The sequence below is a fragment of the Corvus moneduloides genome, chromosome 5 (assembly GCF_009650955.1).
Source record: "Corvus moneduloides isolate bCorMon1 chromosome 5, bCorMon1.pri, whole genome shotgun sequence".
NCBI lineage: Eukaryota > Metazoa > Chordata > Aves > Passeriformes > Corvidae > Corvus > Corvus moneduloides.
The window spans coordinates 69897452-69912170 of NC_045480.1; the positions used below are offsets into that span (position 1 = coordinate 69897452).

At 39.4% G+C, this 14719-nt stretch overlaps 1 protein-coding gene across 5 annotated transcripts in view; it reads left to right on the forward strand.

Annotated features, from left to right (window-relative positions):
* Positions 1-14719, forward strand: part of PRDM5 (PR/SET domain 5) — an 85172-nt gene that overhangs the window by 23137 nt on the left and 47316 nt on the right. For 4 of the 5 annotated variants that reach the window (XR_004240504.1, XR_004240505.1, XR_004240506.1 and 1 more), the window contains exons 9-13: positions 1785-1869; positions 3120-3277; positions 8117-8210; positions 9229-9389; positions 10838-10931. Coding sequence is in view for 2 of the 5 variants with exons in the window: in XM_032110486.1 (XP_031966377.1) it covers positions 1785-1869; positions 3120-3277; positions 8117-8210; positions 9229-9389; positions 10838-10931 (592 nt within the window). In the remaining 3 variants the exon portion in view is untranslated. Of the gene's footprint in view, positions 1-1784; positions 1870-3119; positions 3278-6605; positions 6698-8116; positions 8211-9228; positions 9390-10837; positions 10932-14719 lie in introns of all 5 variants that reach the window. The other variant, XM_032110487.1, reaches the window with a different exon arrangement.

Sequence of the window (14719 nt, forward strand, 5' to 3'; positions counted from 1 at the left end):
TTGTTTGGGGTTTTTTAAAATTTTATCTCAGTAAATTCAAGGAAACGTAGGGCTGTGTATATCCACCAGTTTTTTGTCTTATCCTCCAGCTGTACTGTTACTACCTTTTATCTTTTATTTATAGGAGTCCATGATTTGGGCTGCTAAGTGGTGTAATAACATAAAAAAATTAAATTCCCAGCAACACATCTCAAGAAATACTGTGCATGAGCCTACAGAAGACAGGGTAATAGAATGAAAAAGACTGTTGGAAGATTTCCTTTCTGCAAGTTTGTGATGTCTCCCGGTAAAACAAACAAAACACCATCTGAACTGGATTCTGATACTGAATTCTGGAGTTTGAGTAAAATGCAAAGTTAAATCACTTAATAATGATAATAATGAGGAGACAAGCAAGGACAGTGTTCATCTTCACTGATGCAGATTCTGCTAAATGATTCCTTTTAATAAAAGTATCTCATGTTTTGGATTTTAATTGTTCACAGGAACTTAAATTTCAAAGTGAGCAGGTGCATGTGAGTAGCACAGGCTGCCAGGCCTCTCCACTGATGCTCTACTGGTCTGTAGTGGAAAGGGAAGAAACATTCAAACAAATCCCAGGGTTGCTGGTTTCTTTTCCCAGTCAGAGTTGATAGTGCTGCGCTTCCAGTGTTTGTAGGTAGACTCTCTGTCTGTTCAGCTGTGGGCTGAGCTCCTGACTCTTATTGTAAGCATGTGTTTTCATGGTAAAGCAGCTCATTCTTCTTTCAAGAAAGAAGATTAAGGACACCTTTGAGTGTAGGACAGGAAGGCTTTTTTGACTTTGGGAATGCAGGTTTTATGGGTTACTGGTAGGACTCTCTTGTGCTGGTGCCTCTCTGGGTTTCTTACCAGATTTCTCACATGAATCTGTGCAGTTCCATTCAGCTGTAATTCTGTCTGCTGGAGACAAGGGACCAAACCAAGGTAGATCCTACTTTGGTCAGAATTCGAGAATGCGTATAAAAAACCCCTTGCTTCTTTCTGAACTTTTTAAACTTTGTAGAGCTGGACTTCCTGCAAAATTGTTGTGAGTAGAATCACACTTAAAAATCCTCTCTGCTTCTCGACCCCCGGCCCTCTTTTTTTACCTGCCAGTGCCTAGCATCTCTTTTGGGTTAATTTCTGACCACGTTGTTCAAAACTGAAGAGTGTTTTATTCTACTGGGCAATCTTTATTGTTTGTTTGCCAGAAGTTTCTCTCAACTGCCTCCTCTTTTTCCAGCATTTAGTCCTAGATGCCATTATGTGGTGTGATGTTGAAAATCCTGCATTTGTAGTTTGAGACAGTGCTGCCCCTCTACTGTCTGGCCTCTAGTAGCTTTTAAGAGAAACAGTTCTGCAAGAGTTTGATAGTACTTGTTTTTTAAAATTCTGACAGAAGCTATGAAGTGGTTTGTTTGTTATTTTTATATGTGTCTTATTGACAAGAAGAAAATGTTCTGAAAAGTTACTCTGCATTTGGTTTTTTAATACTTTCCTAACAACGGTATTTTAAATGGATCTGGTAGTTAGAAACAGGTTATACGAACTTGCAGTATAGGTGTAATGATAATTTTTTGTTTGCAGTTATAAATTTTTATTTTTTGGGAGATAGTCTTTTTCAGCAAGAGACAAGCAAGGGGGAAATCACAGAATATTAATGAGTATTAGTATAGCTACTGGCTAGTAAATAGCTACATTCTACTAGGGAATTTCTGTATATGTAAGATGTATGGTCTTGTTTCACACACACATTTAATTATCATAAAACACTCATTTTGCAGGTCCATGAGATCTTTGAGTGTCAAGAATGTGACAAGAAATTCATTTCGGCGAACCAGCTGAAGCGCCATATGATAACTCATTCAGGTAATGTACAGAAATGACACAGAGCTGTATGTGTGTGGATATGTATTTAATATGTATTGAATTTTACCTGAATTAGTTGCTTATGGAAGGCCCGATGAAATCTGTATTGTCCTGAGCTGGGCAGGCCAATCTCAGGTTCCAAGGAAACTATCCAAGCCAGCCTTTCCAAGCCTTCCAAAAATCCAAGTGAAGTGGTGTAGTCTTCTTTGTATTGCTGCTTTGTCAAGCTGTTTTGTCGTGCTAGCTGGGGTGGATGAGGTCAGTAAGCTGGGATGAGGTAAAAGATTGCTCCATGGCTTAGAGAGGAGGTGAAAAACCAGTGGTTGAGGTTTTATGCTGAGGAGAAGAGGCTGGGAGCTGTCAGTGATCTGTGATACACACTGAGTGCTTTCCTGTTTATCTGTATATGTGTTAGTGGGCTTATAGCTTCTGGTTAGAGGAGAGCAGCTCATGGTCCACCCCATCCACAGACCACCCACAAATGTTCCCTTGTGCCAGCACAATGCCAATGTGAGCAGGGACTGTCCCGTTGTAGGTTTGGAAGTGTGGCACAAGTTGGCTCTGCCAGGATTTCTGGTCACTGCAATCCAGCGTTTTCTGTGTCCTTCACCAGTGATTAGAAACATCAAGCAACACATTTGAAACACAAACATTGTTCTGTCAAATGCATTAGCATTTAAACAAATGCAGGTTTTTACAGCTGCACAGGCTTAGAATTGAACTGTTTTCTTGGTATCAGTCCACAGCAAAAGCTCGTTTCTTGCAACATAATCTGTATCTCAGAGGCTCCTGGCTTTTTGGATGAGCATTTGTGCAGTTAAGTTGCAGTCACCAGTTGAAGCATAAAGGCTTTTTGCATAGAAACTTTTGGTTTTGGAAGCTAATATGTATATTGTTAATTAAGTTTTAAAACATTTAAACTGTCATGCCTTCTTTAACATTTGTAATCTGGAAACACAGTTTTCCTCTTTGAAGTCATTCTCTTTTGATTTAAGCTAATTAATCAGAGTTGAGTTTAGCAATGAGTATTGCAAAGAATGTGCCAATTTCTTGAGATACACCATGGCTCATCTTTTGTGAAGTGACTTAACTGTCTAACATAAAGGGCATTAGATGTCTTTCTAATTGGTTTAATCTTAATTGGGTTGACTTAATTGCAGAAATCTCTTTGAGGAGATGACTGTCTCTGCCTTTCATCTTCTCCCCCTGTATAAACAGGAGATTAAATGTCCCCCACTCATTTTCTGCAGAAAAACGCCCCTACACCTGCGAGGTTTGCAATAAGTCCTTCAAACGACTTGATCAAGTGACTGCACACAAAATAATACACAGTGAAGATAAACCTTATAAATGCAAGCTTTGTGGAAAGGGATTTGCCCACAGAAATGTTTACAAGAATCACAAGAAGGTAAAGCACTCTGCTGTTGTTGTTTACAGGTCTGCCAGCCTCAGATTTGCAGATTTTTTTTTTCTTTTAAGTGGTTCATTGTTAAGCTCTGCCATGCTTATAAACATGGGATTAAAGTACTGGAGAATGTAGTTTTAGTGTTCTTTGTTATATCCAAGATCTCGAAAGGCTGAATCAATTCTAGTAAACAAAATAGTTAAATAAGCAGAAGTAGATCACAGTTGCTTGGTTAAAAGCATCAAATAAATCCCATTTTGACTTTTTTGTTCTGTTTTATTTTTTGCTTTGTTTGGTGGTGGTTTTTTGTTTTTTTTTTAAGTACTAGGTTACCAAGTTAATGTTACTGATTTAAAGATGTCTCCAAATATCTTTTTTAAAAGTGTAATTGAATAAAACTATGTGTAGTACTCTTGCAGTCATTGTTGGACTTAGCAGCAGATGCTTCCAAACGACACTAAATTTGAACTTGGTGCAGTGTTCACACATTAAAACCATGTGAGAAGAAACATTACCTGAAAAACAGGCTCACAAAGGGATATTCTGCCTGTGTTGATTGAACCTCAAATCTGTTGGCCTAATTTCTGTAATGCCTGTCATTAGTTCTAACCTGGGCTTATGTTTCTAATGGCAAGGCTCTATCCAGGACTGCTGTTTCAGAATTACAAGGCTGTGGAAAAAAAAAAAAAAAAAAGAAAAAAAACCCCAACCCTGATACAGCCATACCTCCAAGTCTTTCGCAGTGTGGCTCATGTTATATTCCATCTGGGAATTTGGCACAGGATCTTTGCACCATCTCTTGCACTTGCAGCCATAAATCATGTAAGAGCAATAATAATGCCTCTCACAGGATGAAATGGTGATGACTGTCTAAAACGAGAAGGCATGCAGCAGCCTGCTGAAGGACAAGATTAGCTGCCCTACATTATATTTTATGTTTTAGACTTACAGAAAATTGGACAGGACCTTGCAGATAGATTGGATATATTCTGAGAAAAATGTATAAAATGTTATCTAGAAAGATAGCTCTATATGTTAAGTGAATACTTCTTACATGTTTCCTGATGTTAACTTGCCACTGATGACTGATAGGGAGTTTGGGTTGAAAATGGACTTCAGGATTAAGTATGAAGGAGTAAACACTTTGACCCAATTCTGTGTTTAAAGCAGCAGCACCGCTAGCATGGTGCAAGGATTAGAGCCTCCACTAAATGGGAAAAATATTAAAATTTAGACAGCTTTAGTGGGTATCTAATTTTGACAAAATTCCTTAAAGCGTGTTGGAATGCTGGTTTCCTGGACTTGTTTGCACCTAGGGCTGGCCGTAAATCCACTCTCTTCTATATTGAGAGAAACTTATTCCTGTGTTTTGCATAAAGATTACCCAAACAGCTGTGACTGTTCACCTATCCACGTGTAGGTCTCTAAATTCTCTTGCTGAGTGAAGAGGTGAACAGGAGAGACAGGAGACTGACATGGATTGCCTGAATTGCTTTTGTGGACACACCGCTCTCCATTGAGGAAACAACAGGAGGGAGACGTAGCAGACAGCAGAGGGGAGTCTGGATGTGTCTGCACAGAAGCCAATTGTGCCACACAGCTGAAGGATGTGATGGTTTTGGATGCCAAAATAGTTTTGAGTACCTTGATTTTGGGAAGGCTATGCCTCGGGAAAGAGGACAATGGTTCTCCTGCTTGTTCACGGGAATGTTGTTCCAGGAGCAGTGCAAATGTAAAAGTCTATTGTGTATCGTACTTCTATGTATTTCTTCAGCTTGGGTTTTTAATGATTTTTAGCTATATGTTTCCTGTAGGATGTCCCCCTAGGTTTATTTTCGTTTGGAGGAAGAGAAGTTGAACTCTAAATAATTTCAGGGTGCTTTTCTGAGTTCCAGGATTAGGTTACTGAAATAGTAGCAGGGAGCATAGATATCTGCAGTAGGAATGATGGGTACAGGAGTTAAAAAAACACTTCATTCAACAGATGCCTTTAAGTTTGATAGCAACATGCTTAAAAAACCTTTGGATTTTATAGAAGGCTTGCATCCTTCTTACATTTAAGAGAATACAAATGCATTTTGTGCCTTTGGGTTCTTGGTCTGTGTTTTAGATGGAAACTTGTTGCTGTTGTTTCTGTAATTCCTGTTTTTTTAACCTGATTTCATGTTGGAAGTCTCAAAATAAAAATGGCTCCCACAATGTGTTTTTAAACATCATTCAGATGTGGGTGTCTGTTGGGTCATTTCAAAAGTGCAGAAGGAGATCAGTTCCTCACATTTCACAGGATTTCACTGGGACATGCAGCGGAGTTGCCAAGAGTGTATCTGCTCTGTTCAATGGAGCATTGGGATGTGAACCTTAACTGAGCACTGATGTTCTTAGAGCTGCAGATCTGAGGCAGGAACTGGGGTACCTCTCTGATCTGCTGCTCCTGCAAACAGGTGCTGCAATGCTCTCTGGAGGTGCATGTGCAAGCTGGCTTTGCCACTTGCTTGGAGATGTCAAGGCTAGGAAGTGTTCTGGGATATGGAACCAGCTCAGATGTTCTCAGTGAGAGCTGAGACTGTGACTGAATGGTCGTGTGAAGAATACAATTCCATTTTTGTGACAAGGCAAGAGAGTTGTATCTGAAATGAAGAGGCAAATGTAGCAAAGGGATTGTGCTACGGATAAGAGCAGTCACTTTTCATGCAGGGTAGATTGGATGAGGGTGCATGATCTGAGCCATGTAATGCAGATTACTTCCATACAGGAGATGTTTCTGCTCCATCTGGTCCTTTGTTGCAATGTATAGCGGATGAGTTCAGAGAACAAAGTATGAGGACATGACAGCTGAAATAGGTCATCAGACGCAGGATTTTAAAGGGTTTATGGCTAATCCAGGGTTGTTTGGTCCTGGGGAGCATAATGATTTGAAACGACTGTATTCCATCAGTTTATCTGTTGGGAATAAGTAGCCTTGGGCTGGGCTTAAGCCTCCACAGATGCTGTGGTAGGAAATGCTGCCATGAAATGCTCCATAAGAGCCCACTCTCAGTTGTTGGGATGATCTGTGTACCCTTGCATGTGGGTGTGCCTGGTTAGGCGATTTTCTTCGTAAGGAAGTTAAGATGTGCAGATGAATCTGTGTCTTCTGATCAAAAGATGAGGAGAGCTATGAAGGAGATGCTAAGGAGGAGTTCTGTACAAATCACTGTGCTCTTCAGAACTGTCACTCACGTGGCGAGTGTTCCAAACCAGGGCGTTTTTTAAATAAGCAGCATGAATTTTGCGCTCGTGAAAGGTGCCAGGTTGACAGCTCTGGAGACTGAACCCTTCTATTTATCCACAGAACAGGTACAGCACAGACAGCAGCACTGCGAGCTTCCCCACAGTGTCTCGTCAATGTGTCCCAACCCTGTTCTGGAGGAACCCCCAGTTGAGGTGAGAAGGCAGTTCAGTCTCTTCATGTCCTGTCAATCCTTGGCCTCACTGCCAGGGGGGGCTGAGCAGTGTGTCAGCTAATGCCAGCTGTGTTGGGAACCTGTAGAGTCTGGGCTTGAACATGAGAGATATTCCACACCTCTGATGGTCCTCCAGCAGTCTTTTTGCTTGCGGTGACATAGGCTGAGGTAAAGGAATTATTTTGAACCCAAGGCCTCCCTACACCATTGCAGTACACCCAGGTTTTGGTGCTGTGCATATGTGAGAGGGCATCGGTGTTAAAATCAAACTGGGTTCAAGGCCCTCAGCCAACCTGTCAATAATTATGCTGTCTCCCCACAGTGCCCTTTTCCCCCACAGCTGAAGGGGTAGAATAACAGTTGTGTGGATTCTGGATAGCAGAAATAGATTATATAAATACCTGCTGTGCTAATATTTGCCCTTAGTCTACTAAATTAACTCATTTACCTAATTTCCTGCATATTATAAAACACCATCCATCCCCTTTTCCTCTGGGTGCTCCAGCTTCTAATAAGGTCCTTGTGAGCTAATAAAGTATTTGGATGCTGATGCTTTAAAAACCTGCTTTCCTTTGCAAAAATAGTAGGAAATTGGGTAGATAGTAAATAAATCAGTACAACTTATTATCTACAGTGGGACAGCTGTTAATAACACTAGGAAACAGGGAAAGTGCTTTGGAATTTACAAAAGTAAAATAAAGCTGGATGTTTCCCAAACTCCAAAAAAGAAATTTGCTTCAACAACTCTGTGGTCTGGGAGATTCATCTGAGCTTAGCCTTTTATTTTATTCATAGCTTTGAGGCTGTTTTTCAGCTACAATGAATTTTTCTACAGCCAACAAAAATCTCGGTACTGTTGCTTCCATGGCTTTGTTTTTTTTCTGGTGATTTTTGTCTTTTGGTATTTTTTTTTAAGAAAAGAAGCTATATATAAAAGTAATCTCATGATTTGAGGAATTTTCTTTGCCAAATTTTAGGTACTGTTTTGAAAATCAGATTGGTTTTACCTTAAAACTTAAAAAAAAGAGGGTTGTGTGTGTTCAACTTTAAAGCATTTATTCATATAAGTATTAATGTAAGGCCAGTGTTAGAACAGCTGAAGCAATACAGCTGAGCTTGTAGTTTTTTTCTGTGGTTGTTCTGTATTTCTGTTTCTGTTTACATGCACACCTCGTGACACTTGTGAGGACGGGGAAGGCGCAGTTACTCAGTAGCTGCTGTGCTGGCTTTCAGGATCCTGGATGATGGCAGAATGATTATTTTAATTCTTCATCCCCTGATGTTTCCAATTCTGATGTCCCTTTCTGAGTCCAGTCTAGAAAATTTGCTGTAGTTACTGCAATGACAGCTGATTGATTTCCATGAGCCTTTCCTCTGACACGTTCTCTTTCATCCACAGACCCATTCTGAAGAGAGACCGTTCCAGTGTGAGGAATGCAAAGCCTTGTTCCGAACCCCCTTCTCTCTACAAAGACATCTGTTAATCCATAACAGTAAGCGCAAAGTCAGGGAGGAAAAATGGCTTCCTGGTTTCTCACATTGGGCTGAGAAAAACAAATATGTGGCACCTTGCTCCAATATACAACTTGCTGTGTTAAATTGGTACTAAGAATCAACTCTGTATGCAGGGAGTTAAAAAATTCAGAGCCAGGTTCAAAGCTTGCCTTCAGATGCACTTAAATGCAAATCCAAATACGCTGTAGAAAATCCAGCAATGATTTGAGGTCTGATGGCAAGAGATTTATTTCTGCATTAAGTGTGATACTGTTACCTCCATTTTAAGAAACAGAGATAAGTCGGTGACTTGCTCAGCTTTTGTAGGCAGTCCGGTTTAGAGCTTGACACTGAGATTGTCTCTCCTGTGCCAGGCCAGGCTCGTGTTTCCTGCTCCTGGCATAGAACTAGAGCTGCTCAGAGAAGTGCTGTATCCATTTTCCCTCATGAGTAACTTTTCTTGGCATTCTGTCCTTTTTTTTTAGTTGACTGTGTTACGATTTTCTTTTTGGTGGAATTTTCTCCATCTCTAGTATTTGCAGACCCCTAGATTAGCATTCAACCCTCTGAACATCAGGAGTTTAGATTTTAGAAAATACTGATGATGTAAAATCTTCGTACCTCAGAAGGCAGTACTTTGATTTGGGGAATATTCACACTGGCATAACTAAGAAAATCATGATCCTTTTTATAATCCTGCATAACAGTGTTTCTGTTAGATGAATTATTGGATTGGCATGTTTAGTTTGTTCTTCTACAATTGTCTTTCAAAGCTTCTGCAAATTTTATAAAGCATTGGATGCTGTAAATTTTTTCCCAATGTTAAATGTTCAAAATGATAAGGGAAAAGGTTAAAAACCTGTTCAGTAATGTGTATTCTAACGAACAAGGATTTGCAGAATATCCAAAATCCATAATTCACAATATGCAGAATTGTAGGTTTTGCTGAAGGTCTCTCTAAAAACATACACTTTGACTTTTTTTTCAAAGAGGATGACCTGGTTTTTGCTTTGTTAGGTGAGAGGACCTTCAAGTGTGATCATTGTGATGCCACTTTCAAAAGAAAGGACACACTGAATGTTCATATTCAAGTAGTACACGATGGACATAAGAAATACAAGTGTGACCTGTGTGACAAAGCTTTTGTGACGCCCTCAGTCCTGAAGAGCCATAAGAAAGTGAGTAGAATCAACTGATGGTTTCTTGTGTGCCCTCAAGGTTGTGATTCAGTGTAGAATCCCCAGCTGCTTCTGCATTTCTGGTTTTCAGTAGAAAGCTTACCCTGAAATGCTCATTGCAGTAGTGGTGTTCTTGGTGGCAAGCACTGTCTATAGCAAGTGCTTATGTTAAATCCAGTGCTCCAGCATCAGGTGTGTGGCAGGGTGGGACTTGCTGTACTGCTCTTAACACACTCCTTTCCACCAATCTCTGCAAAGGAATTGGGGTAAACTTTAGGAGGAAGCTTGCTCACTAGTTTGGCCTGAGGCACGATTGATGTTACAGGGAAGAAATGCAAAGAAAATAATTGAATCAAGAGCAAATCAGCTGAGAAAAGTCAGTTTAGGTGTTGCCACCTAATTCAGATTGTGAGAATTCGTTTAAAAAGTCATGCATGTATTGCTTGCCATGTAGTACATGCTTCATGGGTGTGTGTAAAAATTGGAATTGCTTTTGCTTTGTGCTACTGTCAGACTAGGACTGGCTGTGTTTGTGAGCCTTGTAGTCGTCATGTATTGCTCCCAGAAATCCCTTTGGTATTTGGGTCTTTGGAATGAATTAATAGCTGTGTGTCTGGTATATCCCAATATTGCTGATAGAGATACAAATGATTTCCAAATAACTGTATCCTAATCAGGTGAAGTTTAACATTCATATCTTTAATGTTAGGGAATGAAAACAGTGCAAGTCCATCCAGTATTGAAATGAGATCTCATTTACTCTTCCTTCAGCTACAGCATAATGTGTACTATGTGAGATAGGTTTTTTATGATGTAATGAAGAAATTTGTAATGAAGAATCATTTCAGTGTCTTTCATAAAAATAAGAAGTAATGTCCGTATCTGAAGAGGGTCGTGTGCTAGCTCGAAACCGAAATAGTCACCTGTACAAATAACTGAATGTGTTATCTTTGCTATCTCATTTAAATTAACATTCTTAGATGAGATAATCAGAAATTCTCCACTAAAAGAACAGCCACAGTTACAAGGAAAAGGAGTTCAATAGACTGATAAATCTTCAGTTCAGAACTGGGTGTTGAAAGTACAGTGTGAAAAATGATGGCGACCTTGTGTGTAATTGATTTCAGGGTGATCTTGCTGTTGACCACAGAGGTTGGATGGGAGAGTTTGTGATTTTTTTTTTTCCCATTTTGAAATAATTCTTTTATTATCAGCGAGACCTTCTAGCCCTAAAAGCCTGATTTCAAAAGACAAGCTGGTGATAGCTACAGTGTTCTTTTTGTGATCAATTCTCTAACACATAGAGCTAATTAGAATCTTTGCCTGGTGTGATGGTAAAATACGTAATAGAGGTAATAGCAGTCAATGTCAATACAATTAAATAGTCCATATTTCACTTTTTTATTTAATGCTGAACAGTCATTCTTGTCTTTCCCCACCCCATGTAGACTCACACAGGGGAAAAAGAAAAGATCTGCCCATATTGTGGACAGAAGTTCGCAAGCAATGGAACGCTGAGAGTTCATATTCGAAGCCATACAGGTATTTATTATAATAGATAAGACTTTCTAAATATGTTACAAGGTATCTCTGTGTCCACAGTTTATCTATCTAAAACCAGGCAAATTTACAGGTAGGCCTAACACAGTATCTTTGTCAGCCATTTCACCTGCTCAGTGTGTAAAAGCTGTTGTCACGTTTCATTTTGCAAGTTTATGTTTTCATTCACGTAAGTGGCATCAGGCAGCTGAAAGAGGTTTCTGTGTGATACTTTGTTTCCAACATAAAACTGTGTAGATTTGCCTGTGGCTTCAGAGCGTGAGTTAACAAATAGCCTTCCTATGACATTTTCTTCACTCTGCATAACCACGTCTGGCTTGCAGGGAGATGACAGTAATTTCTGTGTGCTGCTGATGTTACCCATCAGTTTGCATGGTGCAGAAAGCCTCAGTTTTTCAAGCTCATAGTGCAGATGGCTCTTGGGAAAATGCTCTGGAGATGTCCAAGTAAAAATGCTTTTCACACATGTGCTGCCACTAGTTACATTTCAGCTCTCTCAAGTAGGCTTCCCTAAATTTAAGAGTTGGGCTAAGGTGAGTTTTGTAAAACCACACACCAGGGACCTCTACCCTTGAGTTTAGAGCCCTGCAAAATTTGTAACCTCTGTTATAGGAGACTGTGACATTTTGTACTTACTTGAGGGAGAAGGACGCTGAAGATTTCTAGTACCTTTGTAAATGAAATGCAGGGGGGGAAACTGCCTTGCCAGGAGATGATACAGGTTGGAATTACAGGAATATGGGTTGTGGAAACAATTTATGAATGAATAATGCTGCAGAAGGGAAACTTTGAAGGCCTCTTTTTTTACCCAAGAAGCTAGAAGCAGTCATTTTATAGTTACTAACTCAGGAAAAATGCCTTGCTAAATTCATTTATAGTGACCTGTGATAAATAAACTCTGATCCTTTCCTCTTCCAGTCTTGCTGCTATTACAGTGTCAATTACATTTTTGGTGGTTTGCATCCTTCACTGTGAGAATGAACCAAAATAGGTTTTCATAGTAGTTTTTGTAATTCTTTTATTGTTCCTGATCATTTCTTGATTATCCTGATGAAGAATGGGGGGGAAGTTGCTGCTAAGTTGTGACTTGTGGTTTAAAAATAATATTTTTAAGTTACATGGCAAAATGCCTTATGTAAGGCTGAGTGAGAAAATGCTGCATTTGGATTCATGTTGTAATTCTGGAGAGATGGTTTTGTTTGGTGCTGTACCTGAAGGCTTCAGCCATGTTGTTCTTGGTCTTAACACAAGCTCACTGATCACAAGAGGAAATTGTTATCCAGAGTTCAGTGAGCCTGAGGAAACAGAGCTTTCTGAGGAATAACTTGCATCGTTCCCAAGGAACGTAAGCAGAGCTGATGAAGGAAATCCAGATCATCTGCAAACAGGGTAAAAAAAGGTTGAGCAGTCAAATTTCCTACAATGTGAAAATCCTTGACCACTTTTCAGGGAATTTCTGAGCAGTAAGAAATTTTCAGTTCATCAAATAGTGGAGCCACAAACTTATTTTACTCAGAGATGGATGTTTGGTTTCTTAACGTCGCAGTGACTAATACTTCATGTTATTGGTGTCTGTTAAATTCTTTGGGTTTGAATTAATAATTTCAGAACTGTGCCATCCTTTTTTACTTTGGTCAGACTTCAGAGTATCACTTTTCATTGTGAGCTGGAAGTGAAACAAGCAGCCGATGTCTGTTTTCAGGAGATGATTCATCCTTCTGAATAAGCCTTGAGCTGGGGCTAAGCTTTTGGTGCGACTAAGCAGTCCACAAGAAGTGTAAATATTGCAAAACCCTTCTTGTCTTAGTGTGATTATAGATGATGAGGCTTGAGGTCTGTGTCCAGACATTTGCATTATCCCATTCTCTGTGTGTGGTCAGCTAGACTTTGTTTTATGAGCTACTTTGTGTAAGAGGTTTTGTTCTGTATTTACAAAATAAATTGAGGTAGAGGTTTTTTTAAAGAGAGCTGTGCATCACTTTTTGTCATCCTTGTATTTATGAAGTTGTTCTTTACAAAAGGTGAGGTTCTAGGCTACCTTTCTGGTTCTGCTTTGGAATTATATTTTTGATATGCTTATTAATCCATATACAAAACCAGAAGCTCAGTCAGGTTTTGTCTTTTATTTAGTATGCAGCATGTGCTCTTGAATATTGCTGCTCACAGACATGCATGCTTCCTGGATAAGCAATTTTCTTCCCTCTTCTATCTTCAAATAAGACTCTGTAAATGAGCCCAAACAGTACTTGGCCTTTTGCAGCAACTGAGCTGGCTTGGGGTGAGTGAACATGTCTGCATGTGCATGTATAGAGGGAAGGGGGTGATGTTTGCCTCTGAACCTGGAGTATTGCTCTGTAATTCATCATCTGGGTTTCAGCCTTGGCATGACAGAGACAGCGCTCTGCAGGTCAGCTGAAACACTAGAGCACATTCTCCCTCTCCTGTATCCTGTTGGTTTATGACTTCTTGGGGTCACAGGGAGCTGGGGTTAATTCAGCAAAAGAATCCTTTGACTGTGATATAAATTCCTTGGCTTGTTCATAAATTGTAAAAGAAATCCTATGGTCTGCTCCATGGGCTTGAAAACCAGGGGCCGGGAGGTTAATTGCTTCCCTGAAGTTTTAAGCAACTTCCAGTGTTAACAGTTTCTGGCTGAAGTTTGTGCAGCTTCTCAGTTGCCTTATGCATAGCTATTTAAATGTGTTAATTGCTGTGGGGTGTGTGTGTATGGATCTGTGTGTGCCTGTGTGATCTGCCTATAAACACACACACACATTTTACCTGCCTGCTTTTTATACTGTTGCTTTCCCAATTATTTGTGTTCTAATCCCTTCCATCCTTGGGATGTAGCACATCAAGTTGTGCAACAGTGAAAGTTGTTCTGAAGCAGTTTATATTTGCAGGTAAATTTCTTCTAGAGTTAGGAGAATTAAGGGGCTTACTGAATTCTGTCCCTTCTATGCTGTCCTTTCCCTACTCTTACTTAGGGATGGATGAGGAACAACTAATGACCATAAATGTCTTACAGAAAATGACATGCAAATATAGCTTAAAATATAACCTTATTTTGCTTTTGCCGTCACAGTTAGTCCAAGTCCTGATAAGAAGCCAGTAAGATAACTTTACATCTGTCCTAAGTGTTCTCTGAAAAGATGAATTTTTCAATTCTGTGTCATTTGAAAGCCAGGACTTATTGTCTGCAAAAAGCAGCTTTGTTTTTTAAGCACGAATTAAGAAGGTTCTTTGCAAATTTACTTCCATATACATGAGTAAAAGTAAAAGATAATACCAAGAGATTACATTAAAACAGCAAAAAGCTTTTGAACAACAGACTTCTATATCCTTTGTGCCAACACAGTTAATCCTACCTTTTCAACTTCCATAAGTAAAAACTGCTTTGTAAGCTTTCAAAAACATATAACTTTTGGTGCTGGTTGCCTTCTTGAAATGCCTTCTGCGCTGAGAGCCTGATGTTATGCACCTAATTTTGCCATTATAGTCCCATATCTACAATTTAACTAAGATTTTGAGCATATTTAAAATCATATTTAAGTCCCAACTATATAAAAGTCTAAGTTAAAATTCTGCACTTCTAAGACAAAATTCCTGAGTAAGCAAAATATTAGTGGTGGAGTTATAATAATAAAAATCTTTGGTTTTTAACATAGTTCAGTCATATCTGAACAGAGAAGACTTCAAAGTAGTTGAAGGAAGTACTGAGTTCAAGTACAGTATGACTTTTAATTTATTGTGGTGTAGAATATGTCTAA